The sequence below is a fragment of the Oryctolagus cuniculus genome, chromosome 11, assembly GCF_964237555.1.
Source record: "Oryctolagus cuniculus chromosome 11, mOryCun1.1, whole genome shotgun sequence".
Taxonomy (NCBI): domain Eukaryota; kingdom Metazoa; phylum Chordata; class Mammalia; order Lagomorpha; family Leporidae; genus Oryctolagus; species Oryctolagus cuniculus.
Genome location: NC_091442.1, coordinates 59,592,010 through 59,609,277, shown reverse-complemented (window position 1 = coordinate 59,609,277; position 17,268 = coordinate 59,592,010). Strand labels below are relative to the sequence as shown.

The 17,268-nt window shown below is 58.7% G+C and overlaps 2 protein-coding genes across 8 annotated transcripts; both read left to right on the top strand.

Annotated features, from left to right (window-relative positions):
* The first annotated feature begins 1,715 nt into the window (after nt 1-1,715).
* Nucleotides 1,716-7,261, top strand: LOC138844369 (retinol dehydrogenase 16-like). Of its 4 annotated transcripts, none has more exons than XR_011380108.1 (5): nt 1,716-2,179; nt 5,058-5,316; nt 5,921-6,084; nt 6,636-6,907; nt 7,077-7,261. XR_011380108.1 is itself a non-coding variant. In XM_070052429.1 (5 exons), exons 1-5 carry the CDS (start codon nt 1,867-1,869, stop codon nt 7,109-7,111), a joined length of 1,047 nt encoding a protein of 348 aa, XP_069908530.1. In that variant the 5' UTR covers nt 1,716-1,866; the 3' UTR covers nt 7,112-7,261. The 4 variants fall into 4 exon arrangements, 3 of the variants coding, with proteins under 3 accessions (XP_069908530.1, XP_069908531.1, XP_069908528.1); XM_070052429.1 differs by having other exon boundaries at nt 5,921-6,088; XM_070052430.1 differs by having other exon boundaries at nt 6,636-7,261.
* A 1,995-nt stretch (nt 7,262-9,256) lies between these two features.
* LOC138843048 (retinol dehydrogenase 16-like) lies at nt 9,257-15,748 on the top strand. 4 transcript variants are annotated; one of them, XM_070052436.1, is made up of 5 exons: nt 9,257-9,705; nt 12,586-12,844; nt 13,427-13,590; nt 14,166-14,425; nt 14,519-14,827. In XM_070052436.1, exons 1-4 carry the CDS (start codon nt 9,393-9,395, stop codon nt 14,381-14,383), a joined length of 954 nt encoding a protein of 317 aa, XP_069908537.1. In that variant the 5' UTR covers nt 9,257-9,392; the 3' UTR covers nt 14,384-14,425; nt 14,519-14,827. The 4 variants fall into 4 exon arrangements, with proteins under 4 accessions (XP_069908537.1, XP_069908535.1, XP_069908534.1 ...); XM_070052434.1 differs by having other exon boundaries at nt 14,166-14,429; XM_070052433.1 differs by lacking the exon at nt 14,519-14,827 and adding an exon at nt 15,527-15,748 and having other exon boundaries at nt 9,258-9,705.
* The last annotated feature ends 1,520 nt before the right edge of the window (nt 15,749-17,268 follow it).

The window sequence follows — 17,268 nt, the reverse complement described above, 5'->3', positions numbered from 1 at the left end:
GACACAGGGGAGAAGGGATTGCTTCCCGCTAGGATTAATACCCTGCCCTGATTCCAGGATGAGACGGTGCAGCACACAAGGAGATGCCCACAGGGGGAGACATGGACCCAAGCCCTTTCCCGTGGGTACTGAACCCCTCCCCACGCCTCCAGGAGCTGACCCTCCCCTCCATTAGAGTCCCTGCACCTGCACCTCTGCCACCCTTGGGCAGCCCAGGCCCGCGCCCCTCCCACGCTCTCAGCTGCCTGCCCTGTTAGGCTCATGTGGGTGGACAAGCACCCAAATAGGGCCTCTGCCCGAGGCACGGACTGCAACTCGGGGGCCGACTGAGTGACAACAGCGGGAGGAAGATCAGTGTGTCTCGGTCAAGTCCCCATCTCCACCCTCAGCGCAGCCCCTCCTCCCGAGTCCAGCAGGGCTCCGCTGGGGCCTGACCACCAGAGACCACAATGCCCAAGCGGCGGATCGCCAGTAGAGGGCGCGTGGCCGGAGCGAGTAGGGACTCCACCATGGGCCGGCTGGGTATGCTCTCCAGGACGTCGAGGCGCAGGGGTCAGGGTGGAGACGGCCTGGGCAGGGGCTGGCGGCGGGCGAGCGTATCACGCGGCAGTTGCCGCTGAGACGTTTGGCTCCAGCCTCGCGCCTCAGCCTCCCTGACGGCCAGGATTAGGATTTGAGGGTCCTGGGGTGCAGAGCGGTCCCGCCCACTCTGCCTTCCTAGCAGTGGCTCTAAGAGCAGGTGCGGCCCCCGCCCGAGGGATGACTCCTCCAAGGCTGCAGAGCGCCCCCTGCTGGCACGAGGAGCCCTTCATGCCGGCCTGGGCTCTGCACCCCTGTTCTCCTCCCTTGGGCCGGCTGCCCGGGAGCCTCTGGTTGGGCCAGAACCTCCGTCCCTGCAGCCCAGCTCCTGGCCTCTGTCAGGAGGCCAGGGGGCCGGAAAGCAGGACTGGGCGGCGGCGGAGGCAGCACAACCCTGGCTGCTTCTGGCCCAGGCCCCGGCCCAGCTCCCTGCCCCCTTCCCTCCTCCTCCTGCTGGGAAGGGCTGGTCTCAACCTCACCCAAGAGCCCTCCGTGCACACCTGTAGGGGTCGCCTTCCGGCCCTTGTGGATCTCTGAAGGAAGCTCCCTGGTGTGTCCCAGCCCAGTGATACTGACAAAGCTCAGCGCCTGCCATGCCTTGGCCAGGCCAGACCCCTTGATCACTGGGGTCTTCCTGAGTTGAGACCCTGGAGGTCTTGCGGGTCCCAACTCTGAATGTGACCCGGCAGGACAGGCCCAGTGTATCTGAGGGCAGAGGGCAGTGACAGCAGTGCCCAGGGGAGGCGGGGAGGGGTGAGAGAGCCACACCTACTTGTGCACACAGCCCCTCCTCCCTCCCTGCAACTCTGGGGCTTGCATTCCAATGTGTGCACTTGTGGGTGCGCCTGTATGGGAACCTGTGTGTGTGTACAGGATCCGAGGGGAATCAGTGAGGAGTGGATGGGCAGGACACGGGTTATGATGGACACACATGCATACACACAAGCACACATGTTCTATGTATGTGTACACATGTGTGTGCACACACATATACACACATATATATGCACAATAATTTAGATAATATGTTTAATCCAGTTCAATAAAAACTCTGAAGTCCATACATAGGAGTTTGAGCCCTTGCAAAAGAAGTCCAAAGAACAGAGGGGTGGAGTTAGAATAAATAAGAGTTCTAGAAAGACAGTGGTTAGCTGGGAAGGAAGGACCTTGCCAGAGCACCTGAGGTCAGGCTGCCTACCACAGTCTTCTGGCTGCTCCCTCCTCTGCTGGAGCAGGTGCCACACTCAGGTTTCCCCGCAGCCTGTCTGTGCGTGACCCCGCAAAGCCATGTGGCTGTGGCTGGCGGCCCTCGTGGGCCTGTACTACCTGGTGCGCTGGTACCGGGAGAGGCAGGTGGTGAGCCAGCTCCTGGACAAGTTCGTCTTCATCACGGGCTGTGACTCGGGCTTCGGGAACCTGCTGGCCAGACAGCTGGACTGGAGGGGCTTGAGGGTGCTGGCTGCGTGTCTGACGGAGGAGGGGGCTGAGCAGCTGAGGCGCCAGACATCGGACAGGGTGGAGACGGTGACCCTGGACGTCACCAAGACCGAGAGCATCGCGGCCGCCGCCCAGTGGGTGCAGGAGCGCGTGGGGGACCGAGGTACCAGCCCCTCCCTGCTCCCGTCTGCTGGCTGCTTCTCCCTCCTCCAGGCAGGAGCCCCAAGGCGTCTTTTAGGGCTTGAGGTCAGTCTGACTCTGGCCCTCACCGGTCAGGCCAGGCTGGGCCTCTTCTTCCTGCTGGGGGCCCTGTGGCCAGGGTGCGAGGCCGCCCTGCTGAGAATCTGCCCCCAGAACCCTCCTGTCTCGGGGCCTCCTTTCCAAGCAGAAGTTCTCATTGCTGGACGCTGACGCCTGGGCTGGAGCCGGGCACCTGAGGGAGGGGAGGGGAGCAGAGCCCTGGTCTCGGGTTTGCCCTGGAGGCTGGGGCCGCGCTGGAGCAGCCTCAGGCCCTCAGTACCTGCCCTGCTCCTCCTGGTGACCGTTGGCGTCCACCGAGAGGGGGACTCCTCCCATTTTCAGATGGGTCCGAAGGTTAAGGTCAGGTTTAGAGTAGCCGAGCTGGTGATGGGTCCCCTTTTCCCTCTTTTTACCTGTCTTTTAGGAAAGGAAAAGAACATTCCTTACACTTTTCCAAATGGAAACCATAATCTTTGTGGAAAATACTGAAAAACATAAAAATAGAAACCTGATCATCCCTAATCTGCACTGCTGAGAGAGGTAGTTTAATATTTGATGTCTACAGAATTCTATTTTTTGTCTAGTTTATATCATGTTCTTTTTTACTTAATATAAGTAGTATTACAATAAAAGGGAAATATCTTCAAAATGCCACGTATAGTTAATTAGAATATTCTGTCCTTAAAGCCTGCTATGCTATGTCGAGGTATCTAATTCCAAGTTTTAACTGTCTTGGTAAACTTCTGTACATTTGCCTCTCTGTGTGCCTGTGTGTGATTGGGATATTGGGAATAAATCTCTCTGGGTAGGAATTTGCATGGCCATGGGGCGGGGCTTGGTTCGAGCAGGGGAGGAGCCTGTCCACTGGCCACATCCCCTCATCCGGCCTGCAGTCCGTGGAGCCGTGTCTGCAGGCGGGGAAACTCTGCAGTTCTGGAGCTTGTGTGTGGGTGTTCCAGGGAAGTTTCCTGGCAGATCCGTGAACTGGGGACCGGAAGAGCTGGGGAGACGGTGGCCCTCCCAGTTCACCGAAGAGGGCCCATGTTTTCTCGAGCAGAGGACGGCCTGCCAGGGGTGGGAGAAGTCGGCCTTGCCTGCTCCCCCAAGCCCGCCTGGTGGGTGCTTTCCACTCTTCACAAAAAGGCTTTTTTTTTTTAATTTATTTGAAAGGCAGAGTGACAGTGAGAAAGGGAGAGAGAGAGAGAGAGCAAGAGATCTTCCACATGATGGTTCGCTACCTAAATTGCCCTCGTGGACGGGGCTCCATCAGGCAATTGCCACAAGCAAGGATCACCACACAGTTTACACTTGGGGGTCAGGGACCCAAGTGCTCTGGCAATTGTCCACTGCTCTCCCAGGCGCATTAGCCCAGAGCTGTGATGCAAGATAGCTGGGACTGGAACCAACACTCTGATAGGGGATGCTGGTATCCCAAGCAGCGGCTTATCCAGCGTTGTTCAATTCTGGCCCCACCCACTGGGCTGCCAAGCACTTCCTGCAGGAATGTTGTTCAATATTGATAAAGTGGGGGCCAGCACTGTGGCACAGTATGTTAATCCTCTGCTTGTGGCAACAGCATCCCATATGGGTGCCGGTTCAAGTCCCGGCTGCTCCACTTCTGATCCAGCTCTCTGCTATGGCCTGTGAAGGCAGTAGATGATGGTTCAAGTCTTTGGGCCCCTGCACCCACATGGGAGACTCAGAGGCAGCTCCTGGCTCCTGGCTTCGGATCCACGCAGCTCCAGCTGTTGCGGCCATTTCGGGAGTGAACCAGGGGATGGAAGACTTCTCTATCTCTCCTTTTCACTGTCTGTAACTCTACCTCTCAAATAAATAAATATATATATATATATTACAGGCAGAGTGGACAGTGAGAGAGAGAGACAAAGAGAAAGTTCTTCCTTTGCCGTTGGTTCACCCTCCAATGGCCGCTGCGGCCGGCGCACTGCGCTGAACCGAAGGCAGGAGCCAGGAGCTTCTCCTGGGGTGCAGGGCCCAAGCACTGGGGCCATCCTCCACTGCACTCCCGGGCCATAGCACAGAGCTAGCCTGGAAGAGGGGCAACCGGGACAGAATCCGGTGCCCTGATGGGACTAGAACCCGGTGTGCTGGCACCGCTAGGCAGAGGATTAGCCTAGTGAGCCGCGGCGCCGGCAATAAATATTTTTAAAACATTTATACAGTGGGTTTCAAGGCAGTCCACTGACGTCAAACACGTGACCCCTCTCCAGATTCCACATTCCAAATTCACTTTCTCAACAAACCTTGTCTCAGCCTGCTTTGTTTTTTCTTCTTTCTGCCTTTTTTTTTTTTTTTAAATCTTCCTCTATTCCCTCTCTTCCCCGTTTGCTTCTCTCTATGGTCTGTCTTTTCCCGTGATAAACGATCAGCACTCACTACAAGCTGTTCAGAAAGTCTGAAATTGCAGCGGGGATGCCGACGGTGCCCAAGAGGGCAACGTGAGCGCGTAAACACGCAGACGTCAGTCCCACGTCTCCAGACAGTGCGGGCAGCAGGTCCTGTAGTGCGGGGTGTCGTGCGTGGTGGCCGCCTGCTGTGCGCTGCGCACGCGCTGAGCTGGGTCACGAAGAGCAGAGGGAGGAAGGCTGCCGGCTGCCGCCCAGCAGCTTACAGGCTCCTCAGCGCCCCCAAGCACAACAAACCCCGTGTGCTTCTCTGTGCTACCCCTCGCCCCCGTGCCACACCCGTCCCAGTGCTGTCAGGCTAGTGCACGTGGACTTGAACCACAGCTGTGTCCGCACTGCACACACACAACCTAGAGCTGCCCTCTCCTTTCCCAGGGCTCTGGGGCCTGGTGAATAATGCTGGCATCTCCATGCCCGTGGCCCCCAACGAGTGGCTGACCAAACAGGACTTTGTGGACGTGCTCAACGTGAACCTGCTGGGGACGATCGAGGTGACCCTGAGCCTGCTGCCTGCAGTGAGGAAGGCCAGGGGCCGCGTGGTCAATGTCGCCAGCTTTGTGGGCCGCCTGTCGCTGTTTGGTGGCGGCTACTGCATCTCCAAGTACGGCGTAGAGGCCTTCTCGGACTCCCTCAGGTATGGGGGTGTTCTTGGAGGGGAAGACTAGGCAGGGCCTGGCAGGTGGATAGGTGGGCACAAGGAGCCTGTGGGGATCTAGGACTCTGGGTGGGGCTGTGCATCCTGCTGTTGGCATGGAGCCCCATGGGAGAGATTGAATCAGGGAGCCACTCAGTCCAGTCTGGGTCGAGAGAGTGCCCTGGCAGGAGGGCAGGGCATGGCCCTGAGTGTGGGAGGCAAGGCCAGAGGCAGACGGACACTCCCCAGAAGACGGTGGCCATGGCTGAGCTGGGACCAGGCTGGGAGAAGTTGTGTGGGGGTGGAGGAGCGGGGGGGGGAGGGGCCTATGGGCGGGACCTGGGCTGCATGGGCTGCGAGGGGACCAGGAGGGCACAGCATGGGAGTGATTGGCGGCAGAATACATCTGACTTACAGCCAATGAGCGCCTGGGTGTCCAATGCGTGGGCCCCGGGCAGAAGCAGCGCTGTGATCCCAGTGCCGTACCCAAGCTGTGCCCTGGCCTCTGCACCCCAGTGCTCTGTGGGGTTTATTGTGTGTGGGGATGTGTGTGTGTGGATTCCATGAGCACTGTGTCTGTGCCCACTGCCGCTCTGCCTTGCAGGAGGGAGCTCTCCCCCTTCGGGGTGAAGGTGGCCATCATTGAGCCCGGTGCCTTCAAGACCAACCTTGCGGACCCGAAGAGATTCATGCAGTCCTTACGGGCGGCCTGGGAGTGCGCTGGCCCGGAGGTCAGGGCCATCTATGGCGAGGACTTTCTGGCAGCCTGTGAGTGAGTGTGCACACAGTAGAGGGACAATGTCCTGTGGGAATCCTGAGCCCAGCCCTTGTGCCTCCAGTCCTGACAGGGTCCATCCTGCAGGCTCCGCCTCCACCCCCCCCCCAGGGCGGGCCGTTCAGCCCCATTTCCACGGTCATGTGTGGTCAGCGGTCACCTGAAGCCATGTGCAGGCTTAGTAGAACATACACCCCCGAGCACCAGAACCCGGGTAACTGCGGGCGGAAGTGAGGCAGGAAGGGAAGCTGCCACAGACTCACGGCCAGCTGGCGCTACAGAGAGCTGAGACCCTGTGCCTGCATTTCTGCGTGGCCGAGACCTTGCGTTTAGGTGCCCGGCTTTGCCAGGTGGAGGGGAGTGGGGGCTGAGTGGGGCCATTTTCCTGTGGAGTCAGGGCTGGGGCTTCTCCAGGGGAGCCGGGTGCATGGGATTGGGTGCTTCAGAGGAGGAGGGTGAGAAGTGGAGAGCCCTTTCCTTCTACACTGCAAGCAGGAGCCAGCGAAGGCAGACGTACACGTGAGATCTTTCTTGTTCTGTGCAGACATGAAGTTGGGTCGGTCGTTCAAGTCTCCGTTCAGGCAGGACCTCCCCTTGGTGACGGACTGCATGGAGCACGCGCTGACCGCCTGCCACCCCCGCACCCGCTACTCGCCAGGCTGGGACGCCAAGCTCTTCTACATCCCCATGAGCTACATGCCCACCTTCCTGGTGGACGCCATCATTCACTGGTTTTCCCCGAGGCCAGCCCAGGCCCTGTGAAGCCTTGCCCAGGGCACCAGGTGGTGCAGAGCTGGGCTCTGAGAGAGGAGAAAGGTGGGTGGGGGCGCTCTCCTGTCTCCTTCTGCCCCTCCCCAGGGATCTTCTTGTGCTAGGTTGCCTTGGGCGGCCACTCGAGGCTCCCGGCTTCCTGGCTCCCAGGGCACATCTGAACAGCCGTGGGCGTAGCAGGTGCAAGGAGCCCACACCTGCTCTGTCTCCTCAGGGTGGGCGTCGGCCTGTGCACTCTGCACCTCTTGAGAAGACACCTGTGCACTGCTGGGGATGGGCAGAAGCAAACCCCACCCCTGCCCAGCAGCCTGGGACCGACTCAGCTGGCGCTGGCAGGTGGGACACACCTCATAGGTTCTCAGTGTATGACACACAAACCAATTTAGCATTTGTCATAAATCCATGGTTTTCTTGTGGTTATTCAAAAAAAAATTCAAAGATTACTGCATCTTCTCCCCCCACCATGATTCAACCTTGGCCTTGGGGAAGGTGGGGGGGACTCTAGTAGAAATGTCAGGTGCCTCCTGAGGTCAGGTGAAGAGGGGCCAACCTGTGGAGGGATTTGAAGGGGACATTGGGTTTTCCTGGGGCTCTCTCGGGCCTGCTGACACAGGGGAGAAGGGATTGCTTCCCGCTAGGATTAATACCCTGCCCTGATTCCAGGATGAGACGGGGCAGTACACAAGGAGATGCCCACAGGGCGAGATATGGACCCAAGCCCTTTCCCGTGGGTACTGAACCCCTCCCCAGGCCTCCAGGAGCTGACCCTCCCCTCCATTAGAGTCCCTGCACCTGCACCTCTGCCACCCTTGGGCAGCCCAGGCCCGCGCCCCTCCCACGCTCTCAGCTGCCTGCCTTGTTAGGCTCATGTGGGTGGACAAGCACCCAAATAGGGCCTCTGCCCGAGGCACGGACTGCAACTCGGGGGCCGACTGAGTGACAACAGCGGGAGGAAGATCAGTGTGTCTCGGTCAAGTCCCCATCTCCACCCTCAGCGCAGCCCCTCCTCCCGAGTCCAGCAGGGCTCCGCTGGGGCCTGACCACCAGAGACCACAATGCCCGAGCAGCAGATCGCCAGTAGAGGGCGCGTGGCCGGAGCGAGTAGGGACTCCACCATGGGCCGGCTGGGTATGGCTCTCCAGGACGTCGAGGCGCAGGGATCAGGGTGGAGACGGCCTGGGCAGGGGCTGGCGGCGGGCGAGCGTATCACGCGGCAGTTGCCGCTGAGACGTTTGGCTCCAGCCTCACGCCTCAGCCTCCCTGACAGCCACGATTAGGATTCCAGGGTCCTGGGGTGCAGAGCGGTCCCGCCCCCTCTACCCTCCCTGGTCTCCCCCAGGGCTTCCCTGGCAGTGTCTCTAAGAGCAGGTGCGGCCCTCCAAGGAGGGATGACTCCTCCAAGGCTGCAGAGCGCCCCCTGCTGGCACGAGGAGCCCTTCATGCCGGCCTGGGCTCTGCACCCCTGTTCTCCTCCCTTGGGCCGGCTGCCCGGGAGCCTCTGGTTGGGCCAGAACCTCCGTCCCTTTAGCCCAGCTCCTGGGCCTCTGTCAGGAGGCCAGGGGGCCGGAAAGCAGGACTGGGCGGCGGCGGAGGCAGCACAGCCCTGGCTGCTTCTGGCCCAGGCCCCGGCCCAGCCCCCTGCCCCTGCCCCTGCCCCCTTCCCTCCTCCTCCTGCTGGGAAGGGCTGGTCTCAACCTCACCCAAGAGCCCTCCGTGCACACCTGTAGGGGTCGCTCTCCGGCCCTTGTGGATCTCTGAAGGAAGCTCCCTGGTGTGTCCCAGCCCAATGATACTGACAAAGCTCAGCACCTGCCATGCCTTGGCCAGGCCAGACCCCTTGATCACTGGGGTCTTCCTGAGTTGAGACCCTGGAGGTCTTGCGGGTCCCGACTCTGAATGTGACCCGGCAGGACAGGCCCAGTGTATCTGAGGGCAGAGGGCAGTGACAGCAGTGCCCAGGGGAGGCGGGGAGGGGTGAGAGAGCCACACCTACTTGTGCACACAGCCCCTCCTCCCTCCCTGCAACTCTGGGGCTTGCATTCCAATGTGTGCACCTGTGGATGCGCCTGTATGGGTACCTGTGTGTGTGTACAGGAACTGAGGGGAATCAGTGAGGAGTGGATGGGCAGGACACGGGTTATGATGGACACACATGCATACACACACGTGTACACACAAGCACACGTGTACACACGTTCTATATATGTGTACACATGTGTGTGCACACACATATACACACATACATATGCACAATAATTTAGATCATATGTTTATTCCAGTTCAATAAAAACTCTGATGTCTACACATAGGAGTTTGAGCCCTTGCAAAAGAAGTCCAAAGAGCAAAGAGGAGGAGTCACGATTAAAAAAACATACTGGACAGACGTTGGTCAGGTAGGAAGGCAGAGCCTGTGCCAGAGCACCTGAGGTCAGGCTGCCTACTGCGTTCTTCTGGCTGCTCCCTCCTCTGCCGGAGCAGGTGCCACACTCAGGTTTCCCCGCAGCCTGTCTGTGCGTGACCCCGCAAAGCCATGTGGCTGTGTCTGGCGGCCCTCGTGGGCCTGTACTACCTGGTGCGCTGGTACCGGGAGAGGCAGGTGGTGAGCCAGCTCCTGGACAAGTTCGTCTTCATCACGGGCTGTGACTCGGGCTTCGGGAACCTGCTGGCCAGACAGCTGGACAGGAGGGGCTTGAGGGTGCTGGCTGCGTGTCTGACGGAGGAGGGGGCCGAGCAGCTGAGGCGCCAGACATCGGACAGGGTGGAGACGGTGACCCTGGACGTCACCAAGACCGAGAGCATCGCGGCCGCCGCCCAGTGGGTGCAGGAGCGCGTGGGGGACCGAGGTACCAGCCCCTCCCTGCTCCCGTCTGCTGGCTGCTTCTCCCTCCTCCAGGCAGGAGCCCCAAGGCGTCTTTCAGGGCTTGAGGTCAGTCTGACTCTGGCCCTCGCCCGACAGGCCAGGCTGGGCCTCTTCTTCCTGCTGGGGGCCCTGTGGCCAGGGTGCGAGGCCGCCCTGCTGAGAATCTGCCCCCAGAACCCTCCTGTCTCGGGGCCTCCTTTCCAAGCAGAAGTTCTCATTGCTGGACGCTGACGCCTGGGCTGGAGCCGGGCACCTGAGGGAGGGGAGGGGAGCAGAGCCCTGGTCTCGGGTTTGCCCTGGAGGCTGGGGCCGCGCTGGAGCAGCCTCAGGCCCTCAGTACCTGCCCTGCTCCTCCTGGTGACCGTTGGCGTCCACCGAGAGGGGGACTCCTCCCATTTTCAGACCGGTCCGAAGGTTAAGGTCAGGTTTAGAGTAGCCGAGCTGGTGATGGGTCCCCTTTTCCCTCTTTTTACCTGTCTTTTAGGAAAGGAAAAGAACATTCCTTACACTTTTCCAAATGGAAACCATAATCTTTGTGGAAAATACTGAAAAACATAAAAATAGAAACCTGATCATCCCTAATCTGCACTGCTGAGAGAGGTAGTTTAATATTTGATGTCTACAGAATTCTATTTTTTGTCTAGTTTATATCATGTTCTTTTTTACTTAATATAAGTAGTATTACAATAAAAGGGAAATATCTTCAAAATGCCACGTATAGTTAATTAGAATATTCTGTCCTTAAAGCCTGCTATGCTATGTCGAGGTATCTAATTCCAAGTTTTAACTGTCTTGGTAAACTTCTGTACATTTGCCTCTCTGTGTGCCTGTGTGTGATTGGGATATTGGGAATAAATCTCTCTGGGTAGGAATTTGCATGGCCATGGGGCGGGGCTTGGTTCGAGCAGGGGAGGAGCCTGTCCACTGGCCACATCCCCTCATCCGGCCTGCAGTCCGTGGAGCCGTGTCTGCAGGCGGGGAAACTCTGCAGTTCTGGAGCTTGTGTGTGGGTGTTCCAGGGAAGTTTCCTGGCAGATCCATGAACTGGGGACCGGAAGAGCTGGGGAGACGGTGGCCCTCCCAGTTCACCGAAGAGGGCCCATGTTTTCTCGAGCAGAGGACGGCCTGCCAGGGGTGGGAGAAGTCGGCCTTGCCTGCTCCCCCAAGCCCGCCTGGTGGGTGCTTTCCACTCTTCACAAAAAGGCTTTTTTTTTTTAAATTTATTTGAAAGGCAGAGTGACAGTGAGAAAGGGAGAGAGAGAGAGAGCAAGAGATCTTCCACATGATGGTTCGCTACCTAAATTGCCCTCGTGGACGGGGCTCCATCAGGCAATTGCCATAAGCAAGGATCACCACACAGTTTACACTTGGGGGTCAGGGACCCAAGTGCTCTGGCAATTGTCCACTGCTCTCCCAGGCGCATTAGCCCAGAGCTGTGATGCAAGATAGCTGGGACTGGAACCAACACTCTGATAGGGGATGCTGGTATCCCAAGCAGCGGCTTATCCAGCGTTGTTCAATTCTGGCCCCACCCACTGGGCTGCCAAGCACTTCCTGCAGGAATGTTGTTCAATATTGATAAAGTGGGGGCCAGCACTGTGGCACAGTATGTTAATCCTCTGCTTGTGGCAACAGCATCCCATATGGGTGCCGGTTCAAGTCCCGGCTGCTCCACTTCTGATCCAGCTCTCTGCTATGGCCTGTGAAAGCGGTAGAAGATGGTTCAAGTCTTTGGGCCCCTGCACCCACGTGGGAGACTCAGAGGCAGCTCCTGGCTCCTGGCTTCGGATCCACGCAGCTCCAGCTGTTGCGGCCATTTCGGGAGTGAACCAGGGGATGGAAGACTTCTCTATCTCTCCTTCTCACTGTCTGTAACTCTACCTCTCAAATAAACAAACAGATATATATATATATATAACAGGCAGAGTGGACAGTGAGAGAGAGAGACAAAGAGAAAGTTCTTCCTTTGCCGTTGGTTCACCCTCCAATGGCCGCTGCGGCCGGCGCACTGCGCTGATCCGAAGGCAGGAGCCAGGAGCTTCTCCTGGGGTGCATGGCCCAAGCACTGGGGCCATCCTCCACTGCACTCCCGGGCCATAGCACAGAGCTAGCCTGGAAGAGGGGCAACCGGGACAGAATCTGGTGCCCTGATGGGACTAGAACCCGGTGTGCCGGCACCACTAGGCAGAGGATTAGCCTAGTGAGCCGCGGCGCCGGCAATAAATATTTTTAAAACATTTATACAGTGGGTTTCAAGGCAGTCCACTGACGTCAAACACGTGACCCCTCTCCACATTCCACATTCCAAATTCACTTTCTCAACAAACCTTGTCTCAGCCTGCTTTGTTTTTTCTTCTTTCTGCCTTTTTTTTTTTTTTTAATCTTCCTCTATTCCCTCTCTTCCCCGTTTGCTTCTCTCTATGGTCTGTCTTTTCCCGTGATAAACGATCAGCACTCACTACAAGCTGTTCAGAAAGTCTGAAATTGCAGCGGGGATGCCGACGGTGCCCAAGAGGGCAACGTGAGCGCGTAAACACGCAGACGTCAGTCCCACGTCTCCAGACAGTGCGGGCAGCAGGTCCTGTAGTGCGGGGTGTCGTGCGTGGTGGCCGCCTGCTGTGCGCTGCGCACGCGCTGAGCTGGGTCACGAAGAGCAGAGGGAGGAAGGCTGCCGGCTGCCGCCCAGCAGCTTACAGGATCCTCAGCACCCCCAAGCCCAACAGACCCCGTGTGCTTCTCTGTGCTACCCCTCGCCCCCGTGCCACACCCGTCCCAGTGCTGTCAGGCTAGTGCACGTGGACTTGAACCACAGCTGTGTCCGCACTACACACACACAACCTAGAGCTGCCCTCTCCTTTCCCAGGGCTCTGGGGCCTGGTGAATAATGCTGGCATCTCCATGCCCGTGGCCCCCAACGAGTGGCTGACCAAACAGGACTTTGTGGACGTGCTCAACGTGAACCTGCTGGGGACGATCGAGGTGACCCTGAGCCTGCTGCCCGCAGTGAGGAAGGCCAGGGGCCGCGTGGTCAATGTCTCTAGTGTCATGGGCCGCCTGTCGCTGTTTGGTGGCGGCTACTGCATCTCCAAGTACGGCGTAGAGGCCTTCTCGGACTCCCTCAGGTATGGGGGTGCTCTTGGAGGGAATGGACATGGCTGGGTCTGACCAGAGGGAGGGTGGTGGGCTTGTGGTAGGCCAGGGACCCTGGGCAGGTGCCACACTTCGTTCCATGGAAGGGATTGAGTCAGGGAAACCACTTAGTCCAGTCAGCATCTGGGAGCCCCCTGGCTGCAGTACAGGGCATGGCTCCGAGTCCAGGGGCCAAGGCCAAAGACAGAGAGGCTCCATGGAAGATGGCGGCAATGATTCAGCCAGGAGAGGGCCAGGGACCTGACCAGGGTGGGCATGGATGGGCAGCATGGAGGAGGTGAAACGGACAAAGCCTGGTGATCCGTGGGATTGAGGGCTACAGAGGGGGCAGTATTGCTTGCAGTACCTTGCAGCAGAACAGGTAGGATTTGGAGCTCTTTGAATAAGCATCCCACATTTCTGGGGCAATGCTATCAGAGTTTGTACCCTGGGGATGCTGCATATTATCCCAGTTTACGTCACCCCGATTCTACAAGGAGGTTGTCTTGTTTCTTGTGTGTGTGCTACCACCCGAGACCACAGAAGTCCTTCCTCTCCATCTCCCTGTCTTCTAGGAGGGAGCTGTCCTACTTTGGGGTGAAGGTGGCCATCATCGAGCCCGGCTACTTCAAGACTAGGGTAACGAGTAGCGAGAGATTCATCCAGAGCTTCAGGGGACTGTGGGACCGGGTCAGCTCAGAGGTCAAGGAGTTGTATGGCGAGAAATTTCTGGCAGCCTGTGAGTGAGCTCTGGGCGATGGGGAGAGAAGCACCTCCTTATTTGGAATCTGGGTCAGCATGAGCACCTCCAGCAGTATCAGGATGTGTCTGCGCCTCTGCTACCACCCCACCCCCCACCCCAGCAAGTGCAGATGTACAAGTCCCATTTCCATGGTGCTGTGTGGTCAACTGGGCACCTAAGCAAGTGTCCAGGCTGGTTCAAACATAGAACCGCTGTTTCATTAAAACATTCGATTATTCTAAGGGGCGACGTGAAGCCAGAACAGGAAGGCACGCCTGGACTTGTGGACTGGTGTCAGAGACAGCTAGTCCTTATGTGCTTAGATGGCGTGAGTGTTGGCTGAGACTTTGAATTCGTGCAACCCAGGGATCCCCAGGAAGAGTGACCAGAACAGCTGTTCCTCTTGTTGGGACAGTGGGCACTTCCAGGGGAATTCGATGGATGAGATATTGGGCATGGGTTTTGGGGGTGGGTGACATGAATTCTTAAGAGAAATGTCCCTTCCTAAGTTGACCCCAAAGCAGGAGCAGTGGAGGTGGGAATATACCTGGGTTGTTTCCTATTCCGTACAGACATGCAATCAAGTAAATCTATGGAGCAAAAGTACACAGAGGATCTGTCCTTGGTGACGGACTGCATGGAGCACGCGCTGACCGCCTGCCACCCCCGCACCCGCTACTCGCCCGGCTGGGACGCCAAGCTCTTCTACATCCCCATGAGCTACATGCCCACCTTCCTTGTGGACGCCATGGTCTACTGGGGCACCCCACGGCCAGCTCAGGCCCTGTGAAGCCATGCCCAGGGCGCCTGGTGGTGCAGAGTTGGATGTTGAGTGAGTGAGTGAAGGGGCACCTCGGGGAGAGGTGGAAGGGGCGGGGAAGGTGTCATGTCACCAGGGCCTGCCTTCGTCTTTACCTGTCCCCAGGACACTCTTGGGGTACCAGCTCTGGGCCCATTAGGAGGGAAGACCCAAGAACTCGGCAGTAGAACAGGGAGCTCAGTTGAATTGGGCAGCCACTCAAGCCTCGTGGTCAACCCCGAGGAAGCCACACAAGGGATGGAGGCTCTGCCCGCACCTGCTCTGCCTCCTGTCCACATAGCCAGGGTGTCCCTTGGCCCTGGCCAGTCTGCACCTTCCCATAGGATGGAAATTTCATATCAGGCCTGGCATGGGACCTAGGAACCAATTTTGTATTTGTCCTGAAACCATGGTTTTCTTTTGCTTTTTTTTTTTTTAAATAAAAGTCACACATTTCAGACACACACAGTGATTTCCCAGCCTTGACCTTGTGGAGTCTGGGGCTGTGGGCCTGTGGGAAGAAGCATTGGGGGAGTTTCTGGAGGTCAGGGATGAGCAGGACCACCCAAGGGAGAGCTGTCCCTGCCTTCTCGGTCTCCCTGCCTTGGTGGGAGGGGCACTTGCTCCCCTCTCCAGACTTCGAAAGGCACCCAGAGTGGCAGGGTTAGAGACCAGGACGAGAAAGGTTGACAGTGCAGACTGAGGGGTCCCAACCCCTGTGTGGGGGAGCTCCAGCCCCTCCCCTCAGTGGCTGCGCTGGGCTGCAGGGTCAGTGCAGATGTGCTCCTGCTGTCCCTCAGGGCCCAGGCCCATGTCACTTCTGTGGCCCATTTGTCCTTGTCCTCTAACCCGTGTTGAACTTCCGGGGCTGGAACCTTCTGGAACCACCTAATACCTGCTGAGACCTGGGTCTGCATGTTGCCGGCTTCCTGATGCTCCCAGAGAGCATGGTTGCAGGTTCCTGGGCTCCTGCAGCTGGCAGCGGCACCTCGGGGGTCTCAGTTTTTCCCCCAGCACTAAAATCAAGGGGTGGTGGGGCCAGCGCTATGGCGTAGTGGGCTAAGCCTCTGCCTGCAGCACCCACATCCCATGTGGACTCCAGTTCGTGTCCCTTCTGCTCCTCTTCCAATCCAGCTCTCTGCTGTGTCCAGGGAAAGCAGCTGAAGATGATCCAAGTGCTTGGGCCCCTGCACCCACGTGGGAGACCCAGAGGAGGCTGCTGGCTTCTGATCAGCCCAGCTCCAGCCATTCTGACCATTTAGGGAGTGAACCAGAGGATGGAAGACCTTTCACTTCCTCTGTCTGTAATTCCCTCTCTCTCAAATGAATACAGAAATAAAAAATCAAGGGCATGGAGCCTTTTGTGCAGTAACAGCAAAGCGAGGTACACACCCTGGGAGGCATGGACGGTGTCTGGTGTTGGACTCTGCATGCTGAGGACCCAGAAGACAGGGAAGGGACTGCCAGGAGCCCAAAGGGAGTCCCCTGGCTCCAATCCAACAGCCAAGCTAGAGCTTCCCTCTCAGGCGAAGCCCCCCAGTCCTATCAAACCCTGCACACTCACTCATTCACACTCTCCCATAACTACACGACACACTATCGCGGAGTACAGGCTGCTACTGTGCGTCCCAGCCCCATTTGGGGGGATGGTAGGCGTTGAGGGGGTCCTTCCCCACAAGTCCCCTCCACAGTGCCAGGGAGGGGCCACCCTCCATGCTGGGCTCTGGGTTTGCACTGAGGTGCAACTGTCCCAAAGGACTGCCACTCAAGGGTGCACTTCGGTCACCACAGGACAACTGCCACCAGAAAACAAAGCCGGAGCACAGACACCCTGCTCCACGCAGCCCTTCCCCTCAGCAAGGGTCGGGTCAGACCGGGAACCTGCACAGGGGCAGGAGGGTCCCATCAGGGGCCTGGGGCTGTCACCGCAGCGCATCTCCTCCTTCCCTTCCCTGCCAGCCTCCTGGGAGCAAGGGTCCCTGAGCGCCCACCTCAAAACACTCCCCACCCCACCCCCCCGGTCTTAGGCGCGGTGGGCGGGGCAGGGGTCTCTTGTCTCTGGGACCCACTGCACACTTGGTGGGGGCTGTGGGCTGCAGGGCGGGTCCCAGGTCTGGCGAGGCGCCCCTTCGCGCCCTTCCAGCTGTGCCTCCATCTCCGACACTGCCCCCTCCCCCTGCAAAGCCCAGCTAAGATGGAGAAGGGGGCGCGGCTGGGGCCCTCACTGCCAGGCTGAGCCGGGCTCCCCTGGGGCCCACACCCCGAGGGCCACCGCCAGTAGGGGCCGCGCGTGGCCGGAGCACGCAGGGACTCAGTCTGGGCCCTGGGTCCTGGATCTGTCTGGGCTGTGGCTCCCCAGGAGGCCGAGGCGCAGGGGTCAGGGTGAGGACGGCCTGGGCAGGAGGCTGGCGGAGGGCGTGTGTATGCGCCCGGGAGACGCCCGCAGAGACGTTTGGCTCCTGCCTCGCTCCTTAGCCTCTCTGACAGCCACGATTAGGATTTGCGGGTTCTGTCGTCTTCTGCCCTCTTCGTCTCCCCTAGGGCTTCCCTGGATTCGCCCCAGGAGCTAGCGCGGCCTCCGCTGGAGGAATGACGCTCCCGGGTTCAATGCGCCCCCTGCTGGTACGGGGGAGCCCTTTGGGCAGGGCTGGGATCTGCGTATGCCTATACACACACACACACCCTTCATCTCCTCCCTCTGGGCCAGCTGCACGGGAGCCTCTGATGGAGGCAGGAACTTCTCCCCCAACCTCCCTCTCACCCCTCCCTGCAACTCTGGGACTTCCACTCCTGGGGTCCCCAGTGCCAGTCCTCCTTCCCTTTCTCTGCTGCTGATGCCCGACCCCCTTGGCATCCCCCCACCTTCTTTGCAGAGC